Source organism: Cricetulus griseus, chromosome 7 (assembly GCF_003668045.3).
Source record: "Cricetulus griseus strain 17A/GY chromosome 7, alternate assembly CriGri-PICRH-1.0, whole genome shotgun sequence".
Lineage (NCBI taxonomy): Eukaryota > Metazoa > Chordata > Mammalia > Rodentia > Cricetidae > Cricetulus > Cricetulus griseus.
In genome coordinates, this window is record NC_048600.1 from 97,565,108 (window position 1) to 97,579,846 (window position 14,739).

At 38.7% G+C, this 14,739-nt stretch overlaps 1 protein-coding gene across 1 annotated transcript in view; it reads left to right on the forward strand.

Moving 5' to 3' along the window:
• Acaca (acetyl-CoA carboxylase alpha) overlaps positions 1–14,739 on the forward strand; it is a 208,066-nt gene that overhangs the window by 109,397 nt on the left and 83,930 nt on the right. The window contains 5 exon segments of the mRNA NM_001292056.1: positions 150–194; positions 6,989–7,030; positions 8,275–8,490; positions 10,203–10,358; positions 13,915–14,118. Of these exon segments, the coding sequence (NP_001278985.1) occupies positions 150–194; positions 6,989–7,030; positions 8,275–8,490; positions 10,203–10,358; positions 13,915–14,118 (663 nt within the window).

Genomic DNA, 14,739 nt, shown 5'->3' on the forward strand with positions numbered 1-14,739 from the left:
CTATAAACTTAATTTTTAAAAGGCTTTTGATAATATTTGGGATTCTGGGAATGATTTTCTAAAGTCATCTATTAGTCAGTTTATTTTCAATAGTTATACTAATTGCTGATCACTAATTTATTCTTCTCTTATATTTTTTTATTTGAAAGGATTTCAGGAAACAGGTCAACTGTGAGGTGGATCAGAGATTTCATGTAAGTAAAGATATCAGCTATCATAGGTTTTATCTGTGTCACTGATGACTTAAACAGAATATGGCTGAGTTGTGTGGAAGGGCTAGACTTGAGTATGAGCCCTCTAAAGTATGGGGATGAATTTGTAATTCTATCTAATAGTCTAGGGTAAGTTAAACACTGTGTTGGAAGTCTCCATGTAGCTCTGAGACATAGATAAAAATGAGCGTGTACATTGCGTCTGTTGAAGAAGGAGTAGGAACTCACCAGTTATTTCCCCTGTGCACACAGTGGGCCAGTCAAAAAACAGTACTAGTTGTACTTGAAGTCTTATTTTCTACTAAAAATGGGTTCAAGTTCTGATATCAAGAAATCTCAATTCTGAAGGTCAGGGATTTATTGTTTAAAATACCTTCGTAGCGCTCAAGTTGCAATTTTTATGTTAATTCCAAGAACAGAAATAAATAAATGTTACGTATTCTCTTTGCTCTTGCATTTAACTGAGTTAATTATTAGAATTGGTGAAGTTAAGGTTTTTATTGGAATGAAAGTTAAGCTAGCCAGGTGTTGGTGGCGTACGCCTTTAATCCCACCACTCAGGAGGCAGAGGCAGGCAGATCTCTATGAGTTTGAGGCCAGCCTGGTCTCCAGAGCGAGTGCCAGGAAAGGCTCCAAAGCTACACAGAGAAATCCTGTCTCGAAAAACAAAAAAAGAAAAAACAAAAACAAAAAAAAAAAAAAAGGAAGAAAAAAAGAAAAAGTTAAGCTAATAGTAGGCATCTGAACTTTAGTTTACACTGAGATCAGAGCCAGTATGGAGATAGCAGTAACACCAGAAACCTAGCCTGTATTCATGATGTCACTCAAAATGACTGATTATAGTCAAAATGTCTCATTACAAATTGTTTCTGTATAGCTAAATAAGATTCCAAGGGTATTAGGAAGACTTGGTTTTCCTGAAGAAATTTTTACTGTTCTTGTTGTTGCTATTTATTTATTGTAGCAATTAAAACAATTAACCTGTTATTCAAGTACTGCTCATTTTTAATAATGAGCAGGTAACATTTGGGGTTCCAGAGAGGGCTTTCTAAACTCAATGCATTTGATTTTGGTTTTTTCCCCTCATGCAGTCACCTTGCTGATCTATCTAGTCTATGGAGAAGGGAGAGAGAGCTTCTCCTGCAAGCTAAACAGCTAAGATTTTTCTGAAATGCTTTAGGAAATGTTGTGAACTACACAACTCCCTTGTGTTATTGATGTCAGGAAATCCAGCAGAGTGCAGGTATATATCAATCAATAACTTCAGACAGGAAACTGGAGTCAGTGGAGAAGTATGAGGAGCTTAGAGAGAACCCTGGGGCTTTAGAAAGAAAAATCAGGAGCTTAGAGAATAAAATTGATACTTGGGATAGAATATGAGTGCCCATGAATAAACACTGTGGCTGGTAGGTGCTCTCAGAACTAAGGTACACATGCCAGAAGCCAGGCCCTGTACGTGCATCAGAATTGGGCTAAGCACCTGAACATTTGATAAGCTCATTTTTTATCACTGATATTGGAATAATAGCATATTGTTAAAGAGACTGACATGAATTTATAAAATTATTTTACTTTTTGCTGGTGCATATAATGTCCAGTATAGTGACTGGTTTCCTATAGTGATTCCATGGTCAAATAAAACTGTTCCCTAAAATTTTCAAAAAAAAAAAACAAAATTCTTTGTTCTCATTAATATTTTTATTACTATATATATGAAACACACACTAAATATAACAATAATAAAAACCACAAAGACAATAACAAAAAATCTTTGTTTCTGATTCTGTGTCATGTCATAGAGTCTATCTAACTGCTTTAATTTTTTTGTTCCTTTTCTCATATTTCTAAATTCAGGTTGTATAGGGATATGTATAGACCAAATCTACTAGTTAATGAGGCTAGCAGGTTGGTCTTCTACCTGTTGTTAATCCCGTTTTGGTTTACAGTAGCATCAAATGGGAAATCAGTGAGATTATAAATGCCTTTGTTTTTCATGAGTGTAGTTAAGGCTGCTTTAGAGCCACATGAAAATATGAAGTTTAGTTGTGGTCTGAATTTGCTTTAAGGAATGAGATACTTTCACTTTTGGCTTCTTAGAAATGATTGTTGGGTTTGGGGTGGACAGGGGGACAAGGGCAACTATTACTCAACTCTAGGGAACCTTGGCAGGAATTGTACAAATCCAGGACTACAGTGCTGCTCTGAGTTTTTCTGTTGGTGATAGCTTGCCATTCACAAAGAATGCTTAGCCTCTGTCATGTTTTCTGACATGTGCTTGGCCCGTAGTTAGTGTAGTGTGAAAAAGAGGAAGCTTTCCAGGAGTGTTAGAGATGAATCCCTTGATCTTGCTGGCTTCTTGGTAATCCACAGTGATGTATGCAGCTCCCTCTGTTCTACACTGTGAAATCCCTGTATTACGGAATAGAACAGAGAACATGTCCATGTGTGGCAAGGAGAGGAGAAAGGTTACCAAGTTTTATTAAGAATAACATTGGTTGGTGTGGAATGAAACAAACTGCTCTTTCAAAGTCATGACTCTTTTGGACTTCCCTAGAATCATGAGACAAATGAGGGCCAGACAAAAAGAGGGATTCATAGAGTGCAGGTGTACTGTGAGGTGTTTATTCTGATACCAGTGAAGTCCATAAGCACCTCAGAACTTCATCGTGCAGTCATGATTGTCCCCAGAAAGCTGGCCACTGGTATGTCTGCTTCTGCCTTGATTGCTTGACTCTATACACAGACCCATAGTCTAAGTCAGCTCTTAGGCCGGCAGTAAAGACACTGGGCTTGGAATCTGTTTTCATAGCCATCTAATTAAGTCAAGCCTCCTTAGTGTGAAGCAAAGAATGGCTTGAAATTAATGTTTAAGTAGGAAACTGAAGGAAAAACAAGTCTGTCCTTTTAAATATGCCTGCTCCTTTTTTTTTTTTTTTTTTTTAGAACCCTGAAAAGAAAAAGTTTCTTGAATCTGTTTTTATTTGCTTGGGTTTTTTATTGTTGTTTTCTTTCTTTCTCTTATTCTTCTATTTTGTTAGGGGGGAGGGAGAGAGTCTTACTCTATAGCCTCAATCTCCCAAATGCTGGAACTATATAGGCCTGTGCCACCCTGAACAACCTACAGTCTTGGCTTCTTGAACTTCTCTAACTAACGTTAGGTTCCGGTTAGTTACACCGATAGTTTAGATCTTAAATTCCAAAAGGTGTATCAGAAAGAACTAACTGGTATATATTATAGTTTTAAAATTTGATTTCTCTTCATGGTTTTTTTAGCCAAGATATTTTCAAGGATATTAAAATGTCTATTTTAGGATTTCTTCCTGTCTTTTAAAACAAAAACTTGAGGTTCAAGTATTGTGACTGGCTTCTAAATCACATAGTTTGTATTTTGTTTAAATGTTTCCCTTATTTTTCTTTCTTTTTTTGGTCTAAAAGTTTGTGGGATTTTAAAAATTGCCAGAAATCTCCCAAGAGCTAGTTGTCTTTTCACAATTGTTTGCATGTGAGTGACTCCCATGTAAGGTGAAATATTTTGGATTGTTTAGGCTTGAGTGAGGAGTTTCCTATCATAGCTCATAGTTAGTAGTTTTCATTTGCTTCTTTTCTTTTTGCAAGGTAGTTAGTTGGTTACTAGTGGACTAACTAGCCAGGTTTGGTTAGGGTTTTGCTTTAATTACAGTCTATATAATTAGTTCTCAGCATGTTGAGGTAAAAGAGAATTGCACCAGCAAGCTCCCAATTTCTTCATCTCATTAGGTTTTTAACACGATTATTAGTATCATAATCAGCTATGATGCTTTCTCTTTCAGGTTTTCACATTCTCTGATTTGCAGGGTGTCTTGATTGGCTAATTTAGGCAAATTATTTTGATTGTCTTGATGATGGTTGGCTGATTAGAACACAGCAGGGGTATAATTTCTTCCTGAGAAATGTTGCATTCTTTTGTTTTTTTGGTATCAGAACACTAAGAGGGTTTTCTTTGTATACATTCAATTATGATATTTGCCCATAACACTAGAGCATGCCAGGAAAGCAATTACATTAGTGATGGAATAAACAGGAGGCTGTTGGTGGAAAAATTGGCAGCATGGAGATGAGGTGAATGAAATGCAGGAAGTTGTATAACTTCCATAACATAACATAACATAAGAATGGTTTTTTATTTGGTTTGGTTTGGTTTTTGGAAACAGGGTTTCTCTGTTTAACAGTCCTAGCTGACCTGAACTCTGTAGACAAGGCTGGCTTCAAACTCACAGAGATCTGCCTGCCTCTGCCTTCCAAGTACTGAGATTAAAGTCATGAACCACCATACCTGGCTTTATTTTTTGTTGGTTTGTTTGTTTTGTTTTTTGTTTTTCCTGTTGTTTTGGAGTAGTTTGTTTGCCTTATGAGTACCAAAAGTTGACTTCTTCTGGTCTCCCAAGAATGTATCAGTATTCCTACTTTCTTATTGCTGACATTTCATGCCAGCCCCTGTTGTAAATGTTCTGAATTTCAGTGTATCAAAGTCTCCTCAGAAGCTGGGGAGAAGGTTTACTTCTATCACTTCAGATGTCTTCTCAGCATTTTGTGATGAAAGTGGATATTTGTTGTTTGTTTGGAAGGGGCTGCTGCTGCTTGTTGTATGGGTTTTTGTTTGTTTTCTTTTGTTTGAGATAGGTTCTTACCATGTAGCCTTGGCTGTTCTGGAACTCAGAGATCCACCTGCCTTCGATTCCTTAGTTTTGGGATTAAAGGTACACTACCACACACAGTGAAAGTGTTTTTTTAAATTGGTAGTTTAACTCTGTTTTGTTACCTTACAGATATCTTTCCCTCTGCCAAAAGGTAGCCCTTTCATTATGTGCATTGAAGATATTTCCATTCACACTGTTTGATTTTCATGTCTGCAATTTTGATTAATTGATTTGGTGGAAAAGAAAGCTTCTATTAAAAATTTGTGGTTACTATTGTTTTGTTTTGTTTTTAGTAAAAATGGGACAAATATACACAGAAATGACATAGCAATACCAGCTCAGTTCAGGCAGATAGAAAACTGTGTGTGCTTAAGCTTAAATGTTATCTTATGACTTTACTGACTTCTTTCAAGAAAACCCCATGGAAGGATTTGTTTCTCTTTCTTCTTGTTATGTTTTACTTTTTAGGTAATAATCTGGAAACTAGGTTTCTCTGGAATTAAACAAAAACTAGAAGATGTAAAGTTCAGAGTATGGAATCTACTGACAGTTTAGCTGCCACTTCCTAGTTAATTTTGAAGTTACCCCCTGTGCTGCACTGTCATTGGGGCTGCCGGAAGGAGGTGTGCCAGAGAATTGTTGAGAACAAAATCCTATTAGTAAAATGTCAGTCATATGTAAAACCCACTTTCACTTTTGAAGGGCTTTTAAAGACCTTTTGATTCTCCTAGTATTGGTAAATGAACTCCTAGTAGTCTGTTAAATTAAATCTTACAGTTAAAATACTAGGAAAATGTAGGCAGTCCTGCTTTCCCAGCACTGGGAGGCAGAGGCAGGTGGAGGTCAAAAGCCCACCCGAGTTCCAAGCCAGGATGGCATGATGAGACCCTTTCTCAGGGGGTTGTTGGGGGGAGGAAAGAAAGAAAACAAAGAAGCTTTCTGTAAATTAAAAATCCACAGTGTTATAGTATTAGTTTACCTTGTTTCCTACTTTGTCTTAATCTGTCTTAATTTCTACTCTTTTTTTTTTTGACTCAACAAAGTACATCTACATAAGAAATTTTTATTATAACAAGAATAAAAAGATAATGCCCTGAGCTTGAGAGTCGAAAGGCATGGGCTCTGTCATCAGAGACTTGGATTGATTTTCCCCTTGAGCTAAGCCTTGCTGGCTTGTAAAGCAGGGGCTGTGATCATTTCCTTAAAAGGTACTGGAGAGTGCCCTCCAACTAGATTTTGAGTCTGAATTTCCTTCATGCTCCTGAAGACTGTGTAGCTAGCTAGTCCTGGTCTCTCTGCTTTATGCCAACTATCACTTGATTATATTGCACTCATAATGAAGAAGGTGCCTAATGGAACCTCCTAGAGAGGAAATAGTAATGACTCATTGCAGCACTGCCAGGAGAGCTTCCCATCCGAGAAACAGGGGTATTTGGTGTTAATAAGTTAAATTTCAGAAACTAATGAACTCTGCTAATTGAATTCATCTTTGTTAATTAATAGGGTTCTAGTAAATTAGTTGCTTTCTTGTGTAATGCTGTGCAGGAAGACCTAATGATTTCAAGTTCACTGGTCCCACCCCTTTCTTTCCTAGGCAGAGCAATAGTGACCAAAGTAGCATCCACTACTTCCTTTTTCATGAAATGTTATTATTAAATCCTTGAGATGATCGGGTTCAGAATGAGTGTTGGAGTGGGGGTGGGGACAAACCACCACAGACTGAAAATTTACTTGGCTAGTTTACATTTGAAGAGTTTTCTTAAGGAGAAGCTTGGGAAATTAGTCTAGTAAGTCCCGTTGTAGTGGTTATAGTGTAGGGTATATTGATTTTATTTGCCAGATTGTGCCAAGAGTAACACACAGGAAGCTTTTTTTTTTTTTCCACTTGAGAAATGAAATGAAAACATTTCTTTGGGAGATGAAGGGGTCAAAGTGAGGAGTATCCAGAGAATCCCTCTGACCTGGAGTAAGCCCAGATAAGGAGCATGTTTTTTTTAGGAATCTGCCCTCTAGATACTTGACTGAGGCCATATTGTATTCTGTGTCCACAAAAGTCATTCCATGAAGGACTAACATAATTTGCCTTCTTCTTTAATGCAGAGAGAATTTCCCAAATTTTTCACATTCCGAGCAAGGGATAAGGTAAGGCTGATTCACTCCATTGCCTCTTTTTCTCTCCTGTTCTCCTCCTGCCTTCTCCCTCTTCCCCTTCCTCTCTCTCTCCTCCCATACTTCCCTCTCCCCCCTTTTTTTTTTGTGCTATGAGTAGGTTATTGTTGCCATTCTCTTTTCTCTAAAGTACACTTTCTTCAGAAAGAGTTTACTTTAAGAAATGGTCAAATGTGTTTACCCAAAGAATGCAGTAACTTCAAAAATATCCCTTTCCTTCAGAACAATTTTGATATATTATTAAAGAATGATTTATTTAGTAGGATTATTCTATTTTTAATGTAGGATTATTCTTGTCACTTTCAAGACAGTTGATTTATATTCAGCTTTTTGTCCATTTGTTTTTTTAATTTCAAAATATAAAATATACCAAGTTGATTTCTCCCTCTTACTAGCTTATGTTTTAGGTGTCTTTTTTGTTGATTTAATTGACTGGCTTTCTAGCAAAACAATTTATATTCAGCAATGTAGAAAGTGTATTTATAAGTGATGATGTAACTATTGGGATAGAATGTTCCAAAGCCAGATATCATCTAAATATATGTTTGTTTGTTATTAAGTGATTAAGATAGGAGTCCTGCCCTTAAGTACTTCAAACTACTTGGGTAAATCCATAACACTGTCATGTGAAGTAGGTACTAATTAATGTGACACAATCTGTATGGTTGCTTGTTTTTTAAAAATTACAACAGCTTTAAATGCTTTACAAGTTCTGAGGGAATTGAAATTTTTTGTTTGTGTTGTTTTCATTTAGTTATTTTTTTGGGGAGACATAATCTTACTTATGTAGCCCTAGCTGGTCTGAAACCTACGTAGGCCTAGCTGATCTAAAACTCAAAGAGATCCGTCTGCTTTTTGTTTTGTTTTGTTTTGTTTTGTTTTTGGGTTGGTTTGTTTGATGAACGTCATCATTTGTAGAAGCATAAAATGTTGAAAACTTGAGAAACAATTACATGTTTGGACAGTTATGGGGGCGGGGACGATGCTGGTTTCAAAGATTTCTCTGTGTAACAGTCCTGGCTGTCCTGGGATTCACTCTGTAGACCAGGCCTCAAACTCAGAGGTCTGCCTGCCTCTGCTTCCCAAATGCTGGGATTAAAGGTGTGGGCCACCACTGCCCATCTAGGGCACCTATTATATAAGCTATTGCAATAGTTCTGAATGGAGCTCATTAGCACATTACAACTATTTTTGAGATCCCTCCCTTTCTTTCTTAGTTTGAGGAGGACCGAATTTATCGTCACTTGGAGCCTGCTCTGGCTTTCCAGTTAGAGCTGAACCGGATGAGAAATTTTGACCTCACTGCCATTCCATGTGCTAATCACAAGATGCACTTGTACCTTGGAGCAGCTAAGGTGGAAGTGGGCACTGAAGTGACTGACTACAGGTTCTTCGTCCGAGCAATCATCAGGCATTCTGATCTGGTCACAAAGGTGGGTACTTTTTTGGAAGTTATCCATGAGAGAAAGGACAGAGAATTAGTCATGGCTCAAAGTCATAGTTTTACTATTTGAATCAAAGCTTTTGTCTTTGTCTTCTCCAATATTCCAAATATTAAAAGCTCATTTTTTCTTTAATTTGATTTTTCTTGATAATAGAGGTATGATAGCACCTACTTAAAGAAAGAAAACTATGCTTAGCAGACAAAAACCACAAAGACTTGGGTAATGGTAATGAATAAGTAGAAAATTACAGTAACCACATTGTAAACCTGTCTAAATGTGTGGGCTTCTCATATGTTAACTATTGCATCCCATTGCCATAAGCTTCTTTTAGCTGTTCATTCTAAACAGGTCTTCTCTCTAGAGAGCTCTGTTTGGCATATAGGAAACATAATCATGTTGGGATTTCAGCTCTGGGGATGCCTAATATCTGTACCCCTTAAAGGAAATTATATCCTAAGAGGCTGGAGAAAGAGCTGGCAAAGACTCTATAGCCCTTGCCTCTTATAGTCGACTTACAACCAAGAGAAGATAAACAATGTGCAACCAGATGTGTAGTATTTTGTCATATTGCTTCTTTTTTTTATTTTAGAAATGATCTTATTTTACATATCAATCCCCCATTCCCTCGACCTCCCATCCTCCCATGCACACCACCAACCCCCCCCACCCCCCCACCCACTCCCCAAGTATAGTGAGGCCTTCCATGGGGGAATCATCAAAGTCTGTCACATCATTTTGGGGAGGGCCTAGGCCCTTTTTCGTGTATCTGGGCTGCAATAGTATCCCTCCATAGGGAATGGACTCCCAAAGTCCATTTGTGCTATAGGGATAAACACTGGCTCCATTGTTAGAGGTCCCATAGACTGCCCAGGCCTCCTAGCTGGCACCCACATTGAGAGGGCTTGGTTTGGTCCAATGCAGGTTCCCCAGCTTTATGACTGGGGTCTCTGTGCTCTCACTAGGTCAGGTCAACTGTTTCTGTGGGTTTCTCCAGCACAATCTTGGCTCCTTTGTTCATCCCTCCTCCAGGGAAATGTTCAGAGATTCACAAGGATGACCCCAACTAAGAATCTTAGGCAGTAGTGGAGAGGCTACCTTTGATGCCCTTCCCCAATAATGAGATTGACGACTACCTTATATGCCATCCTAGAGCCTTCATCCAGTAGCTGATGGAAGCAGAAGCAGACATCCACAGCTAAGCACTGAACCATACTCCTGGAATCCAGTTGTCATATTGCTTCTTAAGTTATTACTTTGGGGTTGGGGATGGGTTGCATGTACACTTCTTTATTCAAGCACACGTGGAGGCCAGAAGTTGACATGAGAATGATATCTTCCTCTGTTACTGTCCATGTTATTTTTATAACTATTTGTGTGTGCGCGCACATGTGCACCTCTATCACTCTCCACCTTGTTTTTTGTTTTTGTTTGAGACAGCATCTCTCACTGAACCTAGAGCTTACAGTTTCAGCTAAACTGGCTGATCAGCGAACACTGATTCACCTGTCTCCATTCCCCACCTACCCCTGGTGCTGGAATTACAGAGGCAGGGCGCCACTCCAGCTTTTTCATGAGCACTGGAAATCTGAACTTAAGTCCTTGTGCTTTCCCAGCAAGCACTTTACCCAATGAACCACTTCCCTAGCCCCTCTTTATTGCTTTTAAAGCATATTAATGGTGGTGATTTTCTTCCCATGTAGGAAGCTTCTTTTGAATATCTACAAAATGAAGGGGAGCGACTGCTCCTGGAAGCCATGGATGAATTGGAAGTTGCTTTTAATAATACAAATGTCCGCACTGATTGTAACCACATCTTCCTCAACTTTGTGCCCACAGTCATCATGGACCCATCAAAGGTACCTTTCTCACCGTTTCTCTGTCAGTCCTCACAGAGAGACTCATTTGTATGTGGCTCGATCAGATTTGGAAATAGGTGTTCATGTCAGTAGGTTGACTTCTTAATTTTTTAAAGTCACAGGCTACTTGTAAGGCTGAATTTCATGGGACAGTCTCAAAATTGTTTTATTTAGCCATTAAAAATAGTCTTCAGCCGGGCGTTGGTGGCGCTTGCCTTTAATCCCAACAACTTGGGAGGCAGAGGCAGGCGGATCTCTGTGAGTTCGAGGCCAGCTTGGTCTCCAGAGCGAGTGCCAGGATAGGCTCCAAAGCTACACAGAGAAACCCTGTCTCGAAAAACCAAAAAAAAAAAAAAAAAAAAAAAAAAAAAAAAAAAAAAAAATGAGGTTTCGGGGCATCTACTTCCTGAGCTGGAGAGATGGCTCAGAGGTTAAGAGCACTGACTGCTCTTCCAGAGTTCCTGAGTTCAATTCCCAGCAACCACATGGTGGCTCACAACCATCCGTTATGAGATCTGGTGCCCTCTTCTGGTGTACAGAATGGAAGCAGAATGTTGTATACATAATAAATAATTACAAAAAAAAATAGTCTTCAAAGTCTGGACAGATGGCTCAGAGGTTAAGAGCACTGGCTGCTCTTCCAGAAGTCCTGTGTTCAGTTCCCAGCAACCACATGGGAACTGAACATCTACATGCCATCTACATGCCAGAACACTGTATACATAATAAATAAATACATCTTTAAGAACAAAAAAAAAGTCTTTAAAACTGAAGGTGCTATGCTACTTACTTGCTGTAATAGAACTTCTCAGCCAGGCGGTGGTGGCGCACGCCTTTAGTTCCAGCACTTGGGAGGCAGATGCAGGTGGATCTCTGTGAGATCAGACCAGTTCGAGACCAGCCTGGTCTATAAGAGCTAGTTCCAGGACAGCCTCCAAAGCCACAGAGAAACCCTGTCTCGAAAAACAAAACAAAAGACAAAAAAAAAAGAAAAAAGAAAAGAATTTTCCATTGATACTAGTTTTATATTTGCTGTGTGATCCCATTTATATGGTCCCCTTGGATTCCTCATCCAAAGTAATTAATTTTGCTATTATTAGACATTTTGACTAAATTATTTCCTTTATGCATTAAATGCTACTTATGAGTAGCCTTGCTTAGATGCAACAGTGTCTGAAAATGTCTACCCTATTTCTCCACAGTGAGAGAATTTGACTGTAAGGAATTTCATGTGATATATCTGGTTTTTGCCCTTGAGGCTCTATTCAAAATTGTGTTCTGTACAATTTAAGGGAGGAAAAGATGATTCTGTACTTAGCTTTTCTCCTAGGTGGAATAAGGGCAATTGGCTTTAATCCTGAGCTTTCTGCCTTTCTCCCGTGTTGCTGTGCATTTGGACAGGACCATCAATCAATATCTGCCTTTCTCTACATCATTTGTAGTCATGAACTTTTGCTGCTTATTTTTTAAGACATTGTCACATGTTCCTCAAGCTAGCCTCGAACTTCCTGTGTAGCTGAGAATGATCTTGAGCTTCTGATCCTCCTCCCTCATCCTTCTAAATGCTGGGTTATACAGTGGTGGGTTGTACAGTGTTAGGCTATACAGTGCTGGGTCATACAGTGTTGGGATCAAACCCAGGACTTTGTACATGCTATCCAGTCACTCTGCCATCTTAACTGTTTCACCATTTCTGATTTTGTCCATTGAACTTAGTGCCCAAGACCTAAGAAAGTTTCCTGCTGTTTTTTCTTAAAATCCCAAGCTAATGGTGGGATAATTGCATCTGTTTGGAAAGATCTTTGAGTCTCAATTTGCATCATCTGATACAGCAAGATTTCACTTCAGCACCAATAAAGCCAAAAGTCTTACACTATGCTTTTTTAGTCAGCCTTTTCTTTATGAGTAATTTTATTTTAAAACATCGGGCTCTATGTTCCTACTCTTAGTACTCAGACTGCCTTGCTGGTCATGGATCACTGTTTCTTGCATACACAAACGCGGATCACTGTTTCTTGCATACACAAACGCGTTTATCCTCTCAAGAAAATAATGGATAAACATCTCTTGGTTAGCAAGCACAATGTGGGAATGGGAAAGTTATCTACTTGAAACCTATCCTCAGTTAAAGTTCTATGATACAAAAACAAAATTCATGCAGGATGATACCTGCTCCTGGAAAACCATAATTGGGGCAGGTAAGGTAATTATAAAGCTTTCTATCTAAGAAGCAGAGACAGCACTTTACAAAGACACTTCAAAATGCTCTGGGTACTTGTAGCCCTATTGGGAACAGTTAATACTTTAACATGTTAGTAACAAAACCATTTATGCATTTATTTACTTGGTGAGACTTGGTTCTCTCCTTATACCATGTGGGTCTAAGGATCTTTAAGTTCTTAGGCTTGGTGGCAAGTGCCTCTACCCACTAAGCCATCTTGTTAACCAACAAAGTCACTTTGAAGGATATCCAGTAAAACTAAGATATCCACTGAAAACTAGGAGTACCAAGCTGTCTCTGTACAAAGCTTCAAGGAAACGAGGGAATATCTCATCTCCGTAAATCCTAGTTGGACTTGACAGTGAGCAAACTTTGGAGCACTAATGTTTAGAGGGAACGTTCTGGTACAACCTACAAATTGCCTTTCTTTAATTTGTGCAATTTACTAAGAGACATACATTATCAAGTTTAATAAAATTTTGTGGAAAAAAAGCTCATGGTGGTAATTGCTATGTTGATTTAAGGTCCTGTAAGTGCAATGAAACATAGTTACCATGCATAGAAATGCTACTTAATAGCTATTTAACCAGGGATTTTATTCTTATTTGGTGCTTTCTCTTAAATCCCCTGGCTTTTAATTTTAGATATTGCAGATCTTTGATATAGAGTATGAATATAATTGGGAAAAGGGAAGGAGTTGTACAGATTTGGGGGTTGTAGTCAAAGAAAACCATTCAAATACCAAACCAGCATGAAATTGCTTCTAACTTGTTCCAAGCAAGAGTAAGTTGGGGAGTGTCCTAGTTTCTTTCTCCTGCTGTGATTAAAAAAAAAAAAAAATACAACCAAAATCAATGTAGGGAAGGAAAGGGTGTATTTCAGCTTCTACTTCCAGATCAGAGTCTATAACTGAAGAAAGTCAGGACAGGAACTTAAGGTAGGAAACTAGAGGAGACACCATGGATAAAGGCTGCTTACTAGCTCATACTCAGTTAACTTTCTTATTATTATAGAGCCCGACCCACCCACCTAGGGATAGTGCTGCCTACAGTGGTTTGGGCCCTCCTATAATCTATCAAGACAGTCTAACCAAGGCTATCCTTCAGTTGAGGTTTCCATCTTTCCAGATGACTGTGTTGTGTCAGATTGACTGTAAAGACCAACTGGGACAGGGAGAATAAACCATATGAGTTCTCTTTGTAAGGTATAAACGTAGTACATATCTCCATAAACCATCATCTTTTCCAATGCTCTTTTTGCAAAAATGTGCAAACTTACAACAAATTTTAGTTACAAAGTATTTTGGTTTTACACTTGGTATTGTATCTGTGTCAGATTGAAGAATCTGTGCGAAGCATGGTAATGCGCTATGGAAGTCGTCTGTGGAAATTGCGCGTCCTCCAGGCAGAACTGAAAATCAACATTCGCCTGACAACAACTGGAAAAGCAATTCCCATCCGCCTCTTCCTGACAAATGAGTCTGGCTATTACTTGGACATCAGCCTGTATAAGGAAGTGACTGACTCCAGGACAGCACAGGTACAGTAGTCAAGTAGACTCCTCCAAGGTTTGATTTGGTCCAACATATGAAATGACCCAAAAATCCCATGGTTTACCCTTTGCATTTGAAAACATCTTTGTGTCTCTTGATCAAGCATATTAAGAAACGTTAACCTTTTGTCAAATATTGATGAGCAATAACAGGCCAGCTGAACCAATTCCATAGGTAATTGTGCAGTTCAGATGTTTATTGTTTCCAGGGGCTCTGGTGCTAGTAATCTAGACTTCCTGGTCTGATTTGTTTTCCTGTTCCCAGTGCAGCCTTTCGCTGCCAGATAAGGAAAGGGGACTTGCTGGGATGTATCTCCAACTCTGTCTTTAAAAGGGGGGAATTTCAGCATAGTATCACATCAGGAGCTGGGCCACGCAGTGTCTTCCTCATACTTGTACACTACTTATTCCATTCACTCTTGCTCACTTCCTTCATGGAATTCAGAGTGCTGTATGCCTATACATGAGCAAAGTGGCAAACTATAACTCATTTTCCAAGGGAAACCAATTTAAGAACGCAGAAATGAAAAATGAATAAGCATGCTGATTCTATGATGACAGAGCATTCTATTTTAATTGGCTTACCACCTTAGTTTCTAAACATTTGGG